The following is a 16,445-nucleotide window of genomic DNA, read 5'->3' on the forward strand; positions in this document are numbered from 1 at the left end:
TCTTTATGATTATTTAATTAGAAAGAAAATTTCTGAAAAAGTTAGTTCTTTTAAATAGCAAAAAAATATAAATAAGCTTACTTTTAAATATATAACTTATATTTATATTTAATCAAAAATTGAATTACTCTATAAAAGTCGGTCTATAAACCTATTTTTAGTTTTATTTCTGTCTTAAAATTAATTTAGCTTTTATTGTCTTATATTCAATTTTTATTTAATTTTCTTTAATATATATTTAATATATATATATATATATATTTTTTTTTCCTTTTCATACTTTCTTTTGTCAATGTACAGTACATCTTCTAAACATCTCCCATCTCTTATATAAGAACACATTACTATATAAATGATAAAATTTCTAGGATGAACTGTAAGAAATTTAAATAAATTTTTAACAAATGACAAATTTGGAGAAAAAAATTGAAGAAAAAAAATTCTTTAAATCAAACAAATCTAAGCTGATACTTGCCTAAATTTAGCTTCTATTAAGTTCTTTTAATTAAAAGAGTTCGGGAGTTGATAAATTGTATGAATTAACGTGTAAATAGTAATTAATCTCAAGTTTAATCTCATTAATTTAAGGTTCTTTATAAATATTCTTTCCTTTCAAAAGTATAGAATTGTTATAACGAACTTTAAACTGTTTTCTATTAATTTCTATAAGCATAATTTCTAAAAATTATTATTGCATTGATTTAATCTGTTGTAGACATTTAATTAAATTTGCAAACAGTAATTTTTGATAAATGTTAATATTTGATTAAGAAAAAAATAAGTTAAAATATAAATAAAATTTGAAAATATGTGATTACTTTTCCTAGAAAATTCATGAATAAAGTGTTAATAAATGAAAACTAACGAAATTTTACTCCTGAACGTCAATCTAACTTTATAATTCAAAGCATAAATTTAACCATTTCTATTATCTTGAGAGTCGGAATTCGTGACGAAGTAATTTATTTTAAATGAAATTTTGATGTCGGTTTATATTAGTTATTATTTCTGTTATATCAGTTAAGGTATAATTCCTACGCACAGAACGAAATTTAGTTTAAAAAAGACTTTTTTAATAAATTAAAATCCAGTTCTTATAAAACGCGCTTTATTATTTTTAGAAAATTAAAAAGTACATTTTATAGATTTATTAATTAATTTTTTTTCAATTTTTAAACTACAAATTTATATTAACCAGCCTTTGCTGATAGAAATGAAAGAAAATTAAACTTTTCTAATATTAAAGCAAGTCAAATTTAATATAGAAATTGGATTTATTAGTCAAAATTTTAGTACTTTTATAACCAATTTTCAGAAAATATATTACATTCCATTTGAAAAAATACCGTTTTCTATGGCAACATATCACGAAAAAATGATAAAAATTGCGTTATATTAATTTTGAGTTATATAAGAAAATCAAAAGATATAAAAAATTAATTAACTTTTGCTTAATATTTCTTAAAATTAATAAATCAGCCAAACGTGTTCGAAATATTTACTTATGTTTATACAGTTCTATATATATATATATTTTTTTATTATTATTATTTAAAGTTACTGGTATATTTCTTGTTTATAACAATAAGAAGTAAATTAATAAACTAATAAATGAATTCTGGGTGATCATATGTCATTCCTTTAGAAGAAACAAAGTGGTTTTTTTATAGAGACATATCCAGAAAACGTTATAAAAACTAGTTGTATTTCTTTTCATTTACATAATGAAAGTTCGGGTTAAAAATAAAATTAATGCTTCTTTACCATTTTATAAAATAGTAAGTGAATCAAGAGCATTTATAATATTTTACATTTTTTGTATGCAGTTTTATATTTCTTATTATTGGCTTTTTATTTTTCTTATTAATATAGCAGTATTGCTTTATTGATATTTTAAGTGATTATATTACATTTCGTGTAAAGGAAATGATTATTCTATAATAAAATATTCAATAAAACTGTAAAAATCTCACTTTACTTATTTTTAGAATTATATAAGGAAACTTAAAAATATGATAAAATACAATTATTAGTAAGTGAATGCTTTCAATTTACGTAATTTAATAATTCTAAGTGAATATTCTAATATAGTAATTTTAAGTAAATATATTTCATTCCTTTTCGAAGAAGCAATGTTTTCCATTAAAACGTATCCAAAAAAAATTGTAAAAACTGTATTATACGATATTTTCACTTATATAAGGGAGGTTAAAGGTATAAAAAATAAAATAATTCTTTCTTAAAATAGTAAAACAGTCAAGTATATTCATAATATTTTACTTGTTTTATGCATACAGCTTTGTATTTGCTATCGATAACCTTTTAATTTTCTTATTAATGTATTTATTTATTGATAAAATTGAATGATCATATCACTTTTTATATGAAGAAAAGAAGCATTCTACGACAATATATCCAATAAAATTATAAAAATTGCATTAAATTTATTGTCAGAAAGTTAAAGATATGAAAAATTAATTAGTATTTCTTAAAATAATGAACAAGCTGAACTATTTATAATAATATTTTATTTATTTTAATTATTTCATATATCGTATTTTATTTCAGAAAGAAAACGTGTCATATAATTATAAATTGATTCGTTTTCATTCTTGTAAATTGGATTATGATAAGAATATAATAAAAATATAACAACCATACAATCATTTACTGCGAGCTGCAATCTTAAATAAGTGTAATAAATAAATATAATTGGATTATAATATTTATAATAATCCGATTATAATTACTAATTATATCAAAGATTTAAGATTAGTGCTTATTATGAATAATATATATTGCATTCGCACGAACTCATAAATCATTATCATCAATAATCGTGTCTGTATAAAGAAACTATGAAGAGAAAGTTATAAGCTGATTACTGATCATCAGGAATCACGAAAAGAAATTAGATGACAGGAAAAACTGAATACTTCTCTTAGTGATGCCGTCTAAATCATTAAAATCTTTTAATTGAATAAAGAAAGAAGTGAAAATAAAATATTTTATTTTTAATAATTTTTATTAAAACTTTAAGCAAATTAGAGATATTAATTCTTACATTGTTTACAGTCGTATTAAATAAAACTTCTTATCATGTTATTAATATAATTATAATAAAGTTACATTTTAAGTAATTTATACATTTTTAAATTATATACAGGGTGGGCCAGCGAAAACGTAACGGCAGAGTGTTCGTGTTCGTCCAAGCAAAGCGCTCAGACAGGTCGATTTTACTCTCGAGGGGACATTTTTTGCAATAAAGTTTTTGCGATTCTGAATATTAACTAAACAAACATTGTTTTCGAAATAAATGTTTGTTTAGTTAATACAAAATAAATGAGTTTTTAAAATTTTTTGTCGTCTGTTGTATTCAGAATCGCAAAAACTTTATTGCAAAAGATGTCCCCTCGAGCAAAAAAGCGACCTGTCCGAGCGCTTTGCTTGGACGAACACGAACACTCTGCCGTTTCGTTTTCGCTGGCCCACCCTGTATACTTATAATTTTAAAAAATCAGTGTAGATGTGTAGATATATATAACTCTTTGTATAAAGAACTATTAGATAAATCTCAACCATATATTTGTATATTGTTCTGAGTATGCGGTTCTTATTTTCGAGAAAAAATTTTACTTTAAAATTCAGCCACTAGGGATAAATTTAGCGTTGCTGTTTCCTTAATTTGCATATTTGTAGACTTATAAAGAAGGGTCTTTTAAGGCTGAAATTTCCTTAAACGTCGAGCTGGCATTGCCGTTTCTTTGATAGAAAAGTTTAACAAGTAGGCTAATCCACGATCAAGCAAAGTACCATTACTGTTCACCTGTGTGACTCCATTTATATCCTAAATTTCTTAGAAAACGTATTTAATATGCATATTAAGGAGACGACCGTGCCAAATTTCTTCTTAACGGCTTAATTTTGAATTAAAATTTTTTCCCAAAATTCAAAACCGCATATCGCATACTCAGGACAAACATTTATACCAAATTTGGTTGAGATTTACCCAATAGTTACTTTCCACAGAGAGCTTTAAACGTCTACTCTTTAATTACGATCACCCTGTATATAATTTTAAAGATGACTCCCGGGTTGATTGAAATTATAAATATTTAAATTAAAGGTATAACTAGCAATAGCCTTTCACAAGTCAAATTAGATGCGAATTACCTTAAAACTAAAGAATTAAAATAAACTTTCTAAGTTTTCAAAATATTTCATACTTCATTTAACGTATGGAACACTTAGTAATTACTTCTTTATCTGAGTGATTTAAAACATATATATTATTTAAAATATTCTACTAATAACATATTTTAAATGCGAGAAAGTTATAATATATATTTAAGATTTATAAATATATATCTAAATTATTTGCGTTTATTTACATATAATTGAGTGGAAATTATAAAACAAGCTTGAGAGTGGTGTACATGCATAATACCAAATTTTATAACTAACATCTGCATTAAAAGTAAACTAGACTTTATACGGACTTACTAATAAATTGTCATTACTACCAAATATTAAGTTTAATCTCTACGGTGGCAAGTTCTTTCCACGTTGTCTAATGATATTAAATCTAAATTAATACTGTCTGTAATTAGAGAACTGTTTTCTTCGGATATATATCTTATAGTTCTACAAAAACAAGACATTTCTTATTTATAAAAGTGTTATCTTTGCCTGTATAAACGTAAAATATTTGCAAAATAATTCTCTTACGTAAAATTGTTTAAATACAATTAAAATAAGTAATTGCAGCTCGAAACCCGTGGATATGTTTATATCATTTGATTAATAAAATACTTAAAGAATGTGATAAAACGTTGACGAAAGTGGGCCTTACGGTTTAGGTAAATTTATTTGATTTTCTTAAAAAATATAATTTGCTGTTATAAATTTATATAACAGCAAATTTAATAAATGATAACAGGAGTTATTATATAATACTGAATATTTTTATTCCATAAAAAATAACGGCTTTACCTTAATATTATAAATGTAAATCGTCCTTATTAGCAGATGGCAGCTTGTAATTATTCTATAGTACAATTCTGAAAGCAAATAAAATGATAACTAAAGTATTCTGCATTTTATTCTATGACACATGTATGCTTTAAACGTCAAAAGTAATTTTATTTATAAGGTTATATATATCCTAAATAGTTTTATAGAACAGTATAATACATATAAAATTTACACACATACAAGAAAAATATAAAATATTCAAACATAACATTATACAATGCTTTCAAATTTTAATATTTTCGCGTTAAAATATATTTAAAACTCGTCAATAGTTGAATCAATTTCTTGATTAATTATTCATTAATTTTAGTGTGATATAGAGCGAAATATCGTGCCCTAGTTTCGTTACTAAAACTCAATAAAACAATATAAATATATCATTAAAAGTACAGCACAGAAATAATAGTCTGTGATTAATTCTTCTATCGATTTAGCGACTGAATGACCTTTTTAATATTCACAAAATTTATATATATATATAAATTCCTTGTAGTAAAGATAAATGATTACAAAGAAGACTTTTTCTATAGCCAAGTATATGTTTCATTTGCTACGCTATCGAGCACGACTTACTTATTGTGACACATTATTGATCGACTATCATGAAAAATCTTTCTGTCACTCAAATTGAAGCAACCACTTAACCTATGTAACTAATGACTCAGAAATTCGACAATGCCAAATTTGGTTCTGTTAGCTTCGATCGTATGATTAGCTTTATATATATATATATTATATGATCTAAGCCGAATGGCTCTATATAGGAAGCAGTTCATTGAAATTAATGCAACCGATAAATTGACACTGATTAGATAAAGTAGATATATAGAAGATTAGATAAGTTCGTTTGCTACAAAACATCTAACTGAGTTATAGTTGTGGTCGTGTTTTTATTGATATAATACAATTATCGTGATACGATTTACATGCTGATTTGCTCATTAAAATTCTGGAAAAAAAAATGTATATTTTTACTATACTTTTCTATCGAAAAAAGAATCGATATTTCTAAACATGTAATTTTATAACTTAATCATATTTACTAAAATTGGTTTTATTCATAAAATAAAACAATTTATGAATTTAAAATTTGCACAGAATCAATTTATTTTCTATCCAAGATACGGACTTGAACAAACTAATAAGTAGGTGGCTGAAATCAATATCAACCCAGTGAATTCTTAACATGCTGATGCATTGAAACGTTATATTTATTTAATAAATGCCGTATAAAAATTTCATTTCACTCTTACATCCATGGTCTTAAGGCAAGATTGAATTTTCTGATTTGAAAACTTGGAAATTCTTAGTACGTTTTTTTTAAAATTTATACTTGAATAGGTTCGACGTCGTAAAATAACGATGTAGTTCGGGCAATATACCCATTCGCTACTTGTCTTTCGGCAAATATCATTAAGAAGACCCTTACTGTAATTAGGTCATTTGTGGAAGAATTTAACATTGTCGAGGTTCATACCCTCATCTAAGTATTCCTCATTGTTAACGTGTATGCTGCGGACGTCTCAATTTATTTCTTCAGTATGACAAGAAAAGAAGGCAGCACTCTTAATGTTAGGCTGACCCTAAAATGCTACTACCATTAATCACTATTTAATTGTATCTGACACAATGGATTTTCAATTACAGTTAAAAAGACATCTCTAAGCAAAGAAAATCCAGTTTCCCGTTTAGAAATTGCAATCATTAATGACTTTCTCTTCCAAGAAAAATTCTTTGTTGTTTTTTCTCCCTTTTTAACTCTTCTCTTAACCTACTTCGCGTTGACCTATAAAAATTAAAAATGTTTTTATAACATAAAACATTACGATATAATCATAACAAGAAATGTAATGTATGTGCATTTTTGAAATTAAGACAAAAGTTTCGTACATATTATAAATCATTAAATCCATTAGATAACGTTATCCGCATTTAGCGAATTGCGTCGAACTAATATTCATGCAAAGTGTTTTAGTTTACAAACTCCGCTAGCACGGATACAATAGAGGTAATCACGTAATCTCTCTCTGTTCGTAATCGTCTAATACATGGAATTAATGGCAAAGAGAAATGGAAATGGCACATCGCAAATGCCAAACGAGTCTCTACCTTCTAATGGATATAGGAAATTTTAAAGACTTTAAACCTAATAAAGATTACAATAAGGATTATTGGATGATAATGATTATACAGTCCCCATAGGTTTTAGTTTTAAAGTGGCAGTTTTCTCCGAGCTCGCCTTGTCACCAATATTAATTTGTCACCCAAGTTGTAGTGAAGTCGTTCTATTGATGTGTTAGGCATTTAGTTTAACGTGCCATTAACTTTCTACGGACGAAATATAATTAAAGCAAGAATATAGAAGAATAAATGACATGGAACAATATACCAAATAGGTTTCCTGATGAACGATGTTAATCTCGGTGTCTTTTCTTAAAATCAATAGACATTAAAGATATTTAAACTTTATCGACTCTGACGGAACGTTCCGCTATTAATTAAACATCAATTTAATTTTTAATTTAAGAACATTTTTTTTATCTTCTCTCTTTTCCAGCCGATTCACCTCGTTTAGTGGACAAGTTTGAGAAGCAGATTCTTCATCCAGGAATGTCGACTTCTTTATATTGTAGAGCGACTGGACATCCTTTACCTGTCATCACGTGGACAGCTGATGATGAAGTTATCCCTACATCTGGCCGCATTCGACAAGGAGATTTTGTAACTACTGATGGAATTATTCATAGTTATCTGAACCTGAGTAAGGTGGAAGTCCAAGATGGAAGAACCTTCACGTGTAAGGCACAAAGCGAGTTTGGCACTACGTCTCACAGCGCTAATATTAATGTTCTAGGTCCTCCTGTAGCTAGACCGACCACAAATAAAACTGTTTTGGCAGGAGAGACTATGTCTTTACGTTGTCCCGTTTCTGGTTATCCTATAGTATCATATGTTTGGGAAAAAGGTAAATAAATAGTAAAATCATCCATGAATAAATAATAGGAATATAATATAAGATATTTTCAAGCATTCATATCCAAAAAATGATGACTGAAACAGGTTTAATATTTCAAAATCAACCATGTGCAACGTATTTTTCTTTGTTGAAAAAGTCAAAGTTTTGAATATTTTAGAATTTTGCGGAATTTTAGGATCGGTGGCTTAAAATAAAATTATACAATAAAAATTATGATAAAATGAACCAAAAAAAATATTAATTAATCTAAAATCTTTTCGAATTTATAAATATTTTTAAAGCTAATTTTGAAAATGTGAAGATGTAAAAATATATAAAAATGAATAGAATTTATATCTAAAGATATAAATTCTATTCATTTTTAATGTAAAATTTTCAAATAATAAATTTCTGCAATAATAATGATCAGAATAATATTAATTTAAGGTATGCATTGTTCAAATTGTGCTCACACTTGAGATTGAAAATATAAATTTTTGTTAGCTTCTAAAGTAAGATTTTATTTTTATAATATTGTAAACTTTGAATAAAATTAAATATTTCTTAGCATAGAATTTTAAAAAATGATATTCCAAAACATTAAATTTTATATTTAAAATCACTTTTGATCAATACTGATTCAAGATTTAACGTTGGAACCGTATAAATTTTTGGTTCGTTTCTCTTTGCAAATTTATTTGTTGCGAAGGATTGAGGCCAATCGCAACAACTTTATATCTAATGATATAAAAAACAAAATAATAAAAAGTCTAGAATGTACTTTTCTTTGAAAAACTTTAGGAATTAATTTAAAAAGGCTTACTTCAGAACAATTCTTTGTAATTCTTTTCAAAAAAGAAAAAGAAATTATAAAGAATTGTTTCGAAGTAATCCTTCGTTTAATATGATAGAAAGCTATAAATCACACAAAATTTCCTGAAAAATATTCAACAAAATAAATCTTCCATGTATTTCTTCAAGCAAAGATATTTTTTAATAATCTCACTTTAATATATTTCACTTACTTCTTTAGTAATTAATGTTAGTATCTCTGTTGGAGTAACTAGTAATACTTTTAAAACATATAAAATCTTTATGAAATGCAGGCCTTGTGTGTTAATTATAAATAACGCTTCTCGGGATTTAATTTAGCAAAAATATATCTAATAATCTGTAATTTAATGTCTCTATATATATTTTATTTCGGTAAGTTAATTTTTCTATATAAGTGTCACATTATTTCCTATTGTTTTTAATGCCAAAAAAAAAAACAATTTTAAGTTGGAATTGTAATTTTTTTAAGAAAAATCATTCCGTTTTAAATATTTACGGTAAAATATATACATTATGAGCTTATTTTAAAAAATTAATTGATGCGAGAGAAATATTAAACGAAAAAATTTTATGTATATTTTTAATAATGAAAATTAGCATCATTTAAGAAGCTGAAGAACAAGAATATCATTTATTCTCTTGTTAAAATGTATAATTATTCGATATTAATGTTACTGTATAGTGATAGTTGTAAAGGAAAAAAAACACACTAACAATTTGTTTCTACTGACATAAAAAAAAACAAAATAAAATAAAATTCGGAGGTGATCATTTATCACTAAAAATCATCAATAGAACTTTGTCTCGCCCAGTGACAGAATATAAATGTATTCTCCAACTAATGTATCTTTACCTTCTGCAATCGATTTTTCTGTTTCTACTTGTAAATCTTTGTAGTTATGTGGATGTATTTTATTTTTGAATCTTTATAGACGGACGCAAACTGCCTACCAGTCACCGTCATGAGCTCAGATCGGACGGACAGTTAATTATTCACGATGTCGATCGTAAAACGGACAGTGGTATGTGGTGGTGCACAGCTAGTGATGAAAATGGACAAAAAGCTCGAGGAAGAATCTTCATTCATGTGGTTGGTAAGTTTCAAAATTACCCCACTTTGCTGCATTCTTTTAATTAATGTTAGCAATACAAATAGTGGAAATGAAAACAAAAAACAGAAGAGCTTTTAATTTTGATTTAAAGAGTAAAAAACATGTCAAATATTTGCTTTTAAAAGCCGTTGATAAGATTTTTATACATTAGTAATTCTACCTCTCATACAAATATCACGTATTAGCTATTAAGCGAGCAAACATTTTATGGATTTGATAATTTTTGGGATTTACATAGGCTAAATTTAAATGTAACTATATTCGTTTTAATGATTGATAAGCGTAACGATGAACATTCGTCTTCATTTTTACTAATTCTCCAATGGTTATACCACTTATTATGTGGTAAAAGTCATTTGCGATACTTCAGAATATATTACTGAATAATCGCGTGACATTCTAAATAATTTCCTGTTTAGTAATTCAAGAGAAAAATTTCTAGACAATTATTACGCTGGGAGTACACGTTGAAGATCATATTACACAATTCTGTGCAAGATTCATTAAAAGCAATGTACTTTTTTCCTTCTTATCCTCCTTTTACTTAACGCGCCCGTAACAATGTTTTTGAATGAATTATGGCTATTCAAATTTTTCAGCGATGAAAACAAATGCTAAGTATAAATCAGCTAGTTTTTCTTCGCATAATATAAATTTTAACCACTTGGGAGGTTTCGTGTACATGTCATCAACAGTTATTCACTTTCCTCAATAAAGGCGCTAAAAATAAGAATAGTTTTATATTGTTCTGAAAATTTAGTGCTATTTTCTTTGGAAGAATATTTTCCAACTTGCACTAACCACAATTCATTTTTATAAAAGAAAATTTGAAAGCTTTATTCTATTAGAGAAGTCGTTAAAAAATATCCTACAGTTTGTTTTAATTGAACTTTAAATTGTTTCGATTTCTTTGTAACTTTTTTTTTGAGCTAAAAGAATAAAGAAATGGAGAAAGGCCCACGGTGTTTGTTAGTATCGATCGTTATTTTCTTTTCCATTTATTTTTCTTATTTAATTCTTCTTTAATTTGTTTCAGTAGAATACTTTTATGATTATTCTAAAGAAATTTCTGTACTCAAATCCGAAAAAAAGTACATTAATGATCAAAAACTCACAGATGAAAATATTTTAAGGATCTTGTTTGCGAAGATTTGTTAAAATGCACATTGTTCGCAGAAAAATATTCTAGCTAAATAATATAATAAAAATAAATTTGGTGACTCGACTTATATAATCTTATCGAAAAGTTTGTAGGCATTCCTTTCTGTTATATAAAAATGTTTCTGCAACAGAATAAAATGTAGATTCCAGATAAAATAATACATAAAAATCTTACATCATATAACCAAACTTTACATAACGTTCTATTTATATTCCTTGTCATTATACAAAATATCTAGAAGATTCGTAGAAACGTTTAAATAGAAAATATTTTTATATTAATAATTTTAAAAATTTTATACTAAAAATACGTTTTATAAAGTATTTTCTTTCAATAAACATACAAAAATATCATATATTTTTTGTATTTATTAACGTAGATAAATTAAGATATATGATACACTCTTCCTATCTTTTTTCAATATGATGAGATTCAGATCTAGGAAAGCTTTTCCTGAATTTGTATCTCATCATATTAAAAATTCGGATTTAGGAATTATTTTCTTATATATTTTTATGATATTTTTCAAATAATTATTTGCAAATAATTTTTTTATACAGATAATAAAACCTTCTTTAACAAATGTATACGATTTTGCATTAAAATTTCATCAAACAGATGAATAATTTTAGTTCTTTTTTGTTAGAAACATTTATAAAATTGCAAAACTAATTATTATTTTAAACAGGAATCTGATTAATAAACTCACGTGCCATTTCTCCTCACTTCCGACTCGAACGGAATAATTGTAACATGCAAACAATGTTCGTATGTTCACTTAAGAGAAACAGAACGAGTCTTATTAAAGACAAAATTAATATTTTATAATTAAAAAAAATATATTAATTCTAGAAAAACACGTTATAATATTTTTTATTTTTTATTTTCTTGGCATACAAATACAATTTTTAATTAAAGAAATTATTCTAAAATAATGATTTTGAATAATTAGTAAGCATAATAAGGTTGTCTTATGACAATGTTACTTAAAGTGCAAAATATTTGTTTCAACATGCGTTACACACACTCTTCTTTCATACAGTCTTATAATTTCTTTTACAATTATTATATTATATTACTTGTACAGTACATATAGGTCAATGTTGTCCAAACTATGGCGAATGAGGGCTTATATGTGGAATATACTAAGTATTTGTGCCATCGAAAAGCTTGGGCACGACTGTATCACCTGACAGTTTATAGCTATAGTATAAATGTATTAAACATGTATACAGTACAAACTCCATTAACCGGAGTAATGGTGGAAACGTACAGTCGAAAACCACGGATAATAGAATTTTTATTTACAATACTATTTTCATGTATTTGACAACATAAATTCTATAGTGTTTAACGTTCTCAACTTTATCCATTCCACTGTTTATTTTAAATTTTTTACCATAATTTAAAGTAATATAGAGTTTCCGCCGTATATTATTTTAAATTATGGTAAAAAAATTCCATAAACACCTTACAAAATAACTTTCAATAATCACTAAACTAATTTGATTCCTCTATATACGATAAAACAATATATAATTGAATACATTACAAATAACAAATGGCCTGCTGTCCATTATAACGATTTTACATTTTATATATTTTATTTTCGAATTTTAAACTTTAAATCTTTATAAATTTATGTAGTTTAGATTCTGCATAGCATCCATATAAATTACAATTGATATTTGGGTCTATAAATTTATAAAATCGATGGAATTTCATAAATAAAGTTTGAAAGTATCCTTTGAGAAATTTGGCATTGTTATCACTACATCACACAGAACATAACATTACTTCAATACGCAGTAAAACAGAAGAAGTAAATTTTAAAAGAAGTTAAATCTGAAACAAAACAGTTATATCTTTCAAATGTATCTATGTTATTATTTTCTTAGTGATATATCTTGTTATATTTCAGCTAGTCCCGTCATTGATCCCTTTTCTTTCCCATCTCAATTGCAAGAAGGAGGGAGAACGAGTATCCACTGCTTTGTTTCTGCAGGAGATCCACCAATCACTATTCGATGGATGAAAGATGGAGAATCGTTACGTCCCGATATTCTTGGAATTTCTATGGAACTCTATAACCCTTACACTTCTAACCTTTTTTTCGAAAAAGTCAACGAGAAACACAATGGGAACTACACCTGTGTAGCATTCAATCCATACTCGCGTACCAACTACACTGCAGAAATGTTAGTACAGAGTAAGTGTAATCGTAATTATTACTTTTTTATCTTTCAATTCAGAATCTTTTTGATGTAAATAATTTTATAAAAATTAAAAAAACACATATTATTTTTTTACTTGATAAAAAAATAATTGTATATTTAAATTGCGGTAGAAAGGAATTTAAATTTAAATTGAGAGGGAAAAAATACGTATATTTAATTTAATTTTCGACCGAAATTTAAATTACGATTTAATGACTTTTAAATAACAACAAAAAACAATTTTTATGATTAAATATTCTTTTATTCGACTTGAAATTTTTCACTTAAATTTTATTCTGAGATGGATGAATAATTATTATTATTATTATTATTCATCCATCTCAGAATAAAATTTAAGTTGTTTTTTGTTGTTATTATTACTATATTGTTATTATTACTATGTTGTTATTATTATGTTGGGTTAAGTGAGATATACTCGGTTAACACCGGTGGCTGTGTACTATGCCGGACCAAAGTCAAGGCATAGTAACCAAAACAGAAATTAAAGAAGTGTATCAGTGTGTGTGTCTGTATTCAGGAATTTTCTCACAATATGACATGTATTCAATATAGTGGCCTTCTGTAGTGTGATGTATGTGTTTCTATTCAATTCTAATGTGTCCAGGCTTTTGTGTAGTGTGTGTGGTATGACACCTGTAGAGGAGAGAACAACAGGTACAATAAGCACCCTATCCATCCTCCGCAGATGCCTTATTTCCTGGGCGTGTTCTGTGTACTTGCTAATTTTTTCAGTGCATGCGTTTTGTATATTGTGAGTGTTTGGAATGGAATTGTCTATAATGTATGTGATTTTATTGTGTTTGTCAATGAGTGTGATGTCTGGTCTGTTGTGGTAAATTGTTTTATCTGTGATTATGGCTCTTTATTATTATTATTATTATTATAGTAATAATAATAACAAATTTACCTTTAATTTTCCTTAATTTAATATTTTTTAATTATGTATATCTTAAAAATTAAATTTCTTTAAATATTTTTTATTTCATTTTTTAATATTTTTAAATTGTTTTCTTTATATAAATAAATGTTTTATATAACAATAGTTTTATACGAAGATTTTAAATTAACTTTATATAAGAAATGCGATACTATATTTTAAATTCCAGCTTTTTTAATTTTAAGAAAGGAAAAAAAATGTATATTTTAAATAAATATTATTTTTTGTTTGAAAAATATATTTTATTTTCTCACAAAATATTTTATATTTTCTAAAATATATTCCGTAAGAAAATTCCACAATATTTTTCTACTATATTATAGGTTTTGCTTTATTTTATGCAATTATTGCTGTTTTATCTTTAAAATATTCCTTTTTGATATATGAGAATTACTGAAATTATTATATTTAGTAAATGGATTTTTCATGTGAAGATTATATTTTATGCGAATAACTCTTTACTTTTCGTATAGGCCTATATTACTATAGAGGAAAAGCTGTATTTTTTAAATATAAATATATTTTACCTTGAATAATAAATTTTTATTTAAGAGAAAATTTTATATGAAAATTGTATATATATAGCCCTTCACATAAAGCATTGTTTTTTATTTTAGAATCTTCCGGCCTTAGAAACGACTATAAGCATATATACATTGAATCTATTCTTTTATTCTTTTCTTCTGAGTAAATATAGGTTTTACCTTGTTTACTTACGTAAATATTTTTATAAAATCTGAAGCATTATTTTTTTATTTTGTATAAGGTTATTTTAAATTAAGTAACATTACTTTATTCCCTTAAGCAATAAAATTACGTTAACTTAACTAGTGTTATTGATAGAAAACGGTAAGTAAGTGTTAAAAATAAAGTGTGAAATTAAAATGCTATGTAATTAATATTGTAATTATTTGTTTAGTACCTCCAAGATGGAAAATTGAACCGGAAGATGCATCTGTGGTTCAAGGGAACTCGGTTCGATTCGACTGTCAAGCGGATGGTTACCCTCGACCTGTCATTCGATGGAAGAAACTAACAGGTGCTGTTCTACCGGTAAACTTTTAAAAACTTCTCCTCGGATCCTGCGGCTATAAATTAATTACATACGTGTGTATACATGTTCGATATCTTCAGGTCCTCCTTCTGAAGGTTTCCAAACCATAATGAGCAATGCTCGAATGCAAGTTCTAGAAAACGGTTCCCTTTATTTTCAAGATACCATCGATTCCGATGCCGGATCCTTTTTGTGTCAAGCATTTAATGGTATCGGTGCCGGTTTGAGCAAAGTTATGAAACTCACCGTTCATGGTAGGTGTATACTGCACGTGATACAACATTTTGTCGTGATAAATTATTTTCTCTACTATATAATTACGGCATTAAAGTTAAGTTTGAATGATAAAAAAGATCGTATACAAAGTTTCTGTTATATATTGACATTTATTTGATTAAGTATTGTTAATGGAAAAATCGATTTTTGAAAAATCGACGACGTGGCGCCATCTCTGTACATAAATTGTACAAAAATCGAATTTTGAATATATCATTTTTGTTTTTTTGTTTTTTTTAATAAGAAAAAAGTTTATTTTATATACTTTATTTTTAATGCAATCTAACTTTATTAATTAATATAATTTAGGTTAGTGTCATTATGTTTCTTTAATGTTCGGTTCCTTATGCGGTATAACTTGATCATATTTATCAGTTTTCTGCAATATTACACCCACTTGACAGCTTGCCACTCATTCATTTTATCCAATGCACATTGCACTTGACGTTAATTACTGCCGAAGGTTTTCTGTTGTCAACTAAACTATTATTTACTATAAATGATATCCTTTATCCCAGAAGATAACTATTATCTTTAAATATCTTAATACATGCTAATTATATTATGTTTATACGATAACGAATTAAAATATATAATTCGACTTTTTTCATGAAAAATTATTAACGTAAAAACATATTTTATGTGTAAAGTTTAATAAAAGTTTCTAAACTCTTAAAAGATTTATATACCTCAAAAATATAAATACTTTCGCGTAAATTAGCATAAAACAATATTGTCAATAATACAGATAGATAGGGCCGTCGAGAGGGAGGAGCTGGGATTTTTCCCTATAAATTTATGCTACTTTACTAACAGAAAATAAAATCTTTAAGAATGCTTTTT

At 26.0% G+C, this 16,445-nt stretch overlaps 1 protein-coding gene across 2 annotated transcripts in view; it reads left to right on the forward strand.

The window, feature by feature from the left end:
- LOC136985485 (cell adhesion molecule Dscam1-like) overlaps window positions 1-16,445 on the forward strand; it is a 47,106-nt gene that overhangs the window by 20,453 nt on the left and 10,208 nt on the right. For both annotated transcript variants that reach the window (XM_067282773.1, XM_067282774.1), the window contains exons 7-11: window positions 7,592-7,999; window positions 9,757-9,918; window positions 13,020-13,307; window positions 15,192-15,311; window positions 15,407-15,580. In XM_067282773.1, coding sequence (XP_067138874.1) covers window positions 7,592-7,999; window positions 9,757-9,918; window positions 13,020-13,307; window positions 15,192-15,311; window positions 15,407-15,580 — 1,152 coding nt within the window. The remainder of the gene's footprint in view (window positions 1-7,591; window positions 8,000-9,756; window positions 9,919-13,019; window positions 13,308-15,191; window positions 15,312-15,406; window positions 15,581-16,445) is intronic.

Source organism: Centruroides vittatus, unplaced genomic scaffold (assembly GCF_030686945.1).
Source record: "Centruroides vittatus isolate TY-2023 unplaced genomic scaffold, ASM3068694v2 contig_970, whole genome shotgun sequence".
In the NCBI taxonomy this organism is placed as follows: domain Eukaryota; kingdom Metazoa; phylum Arthropoda; class Arachnida; order Scorpiones; family Buthidae; genus Centruroides; species Centruroides vittatus.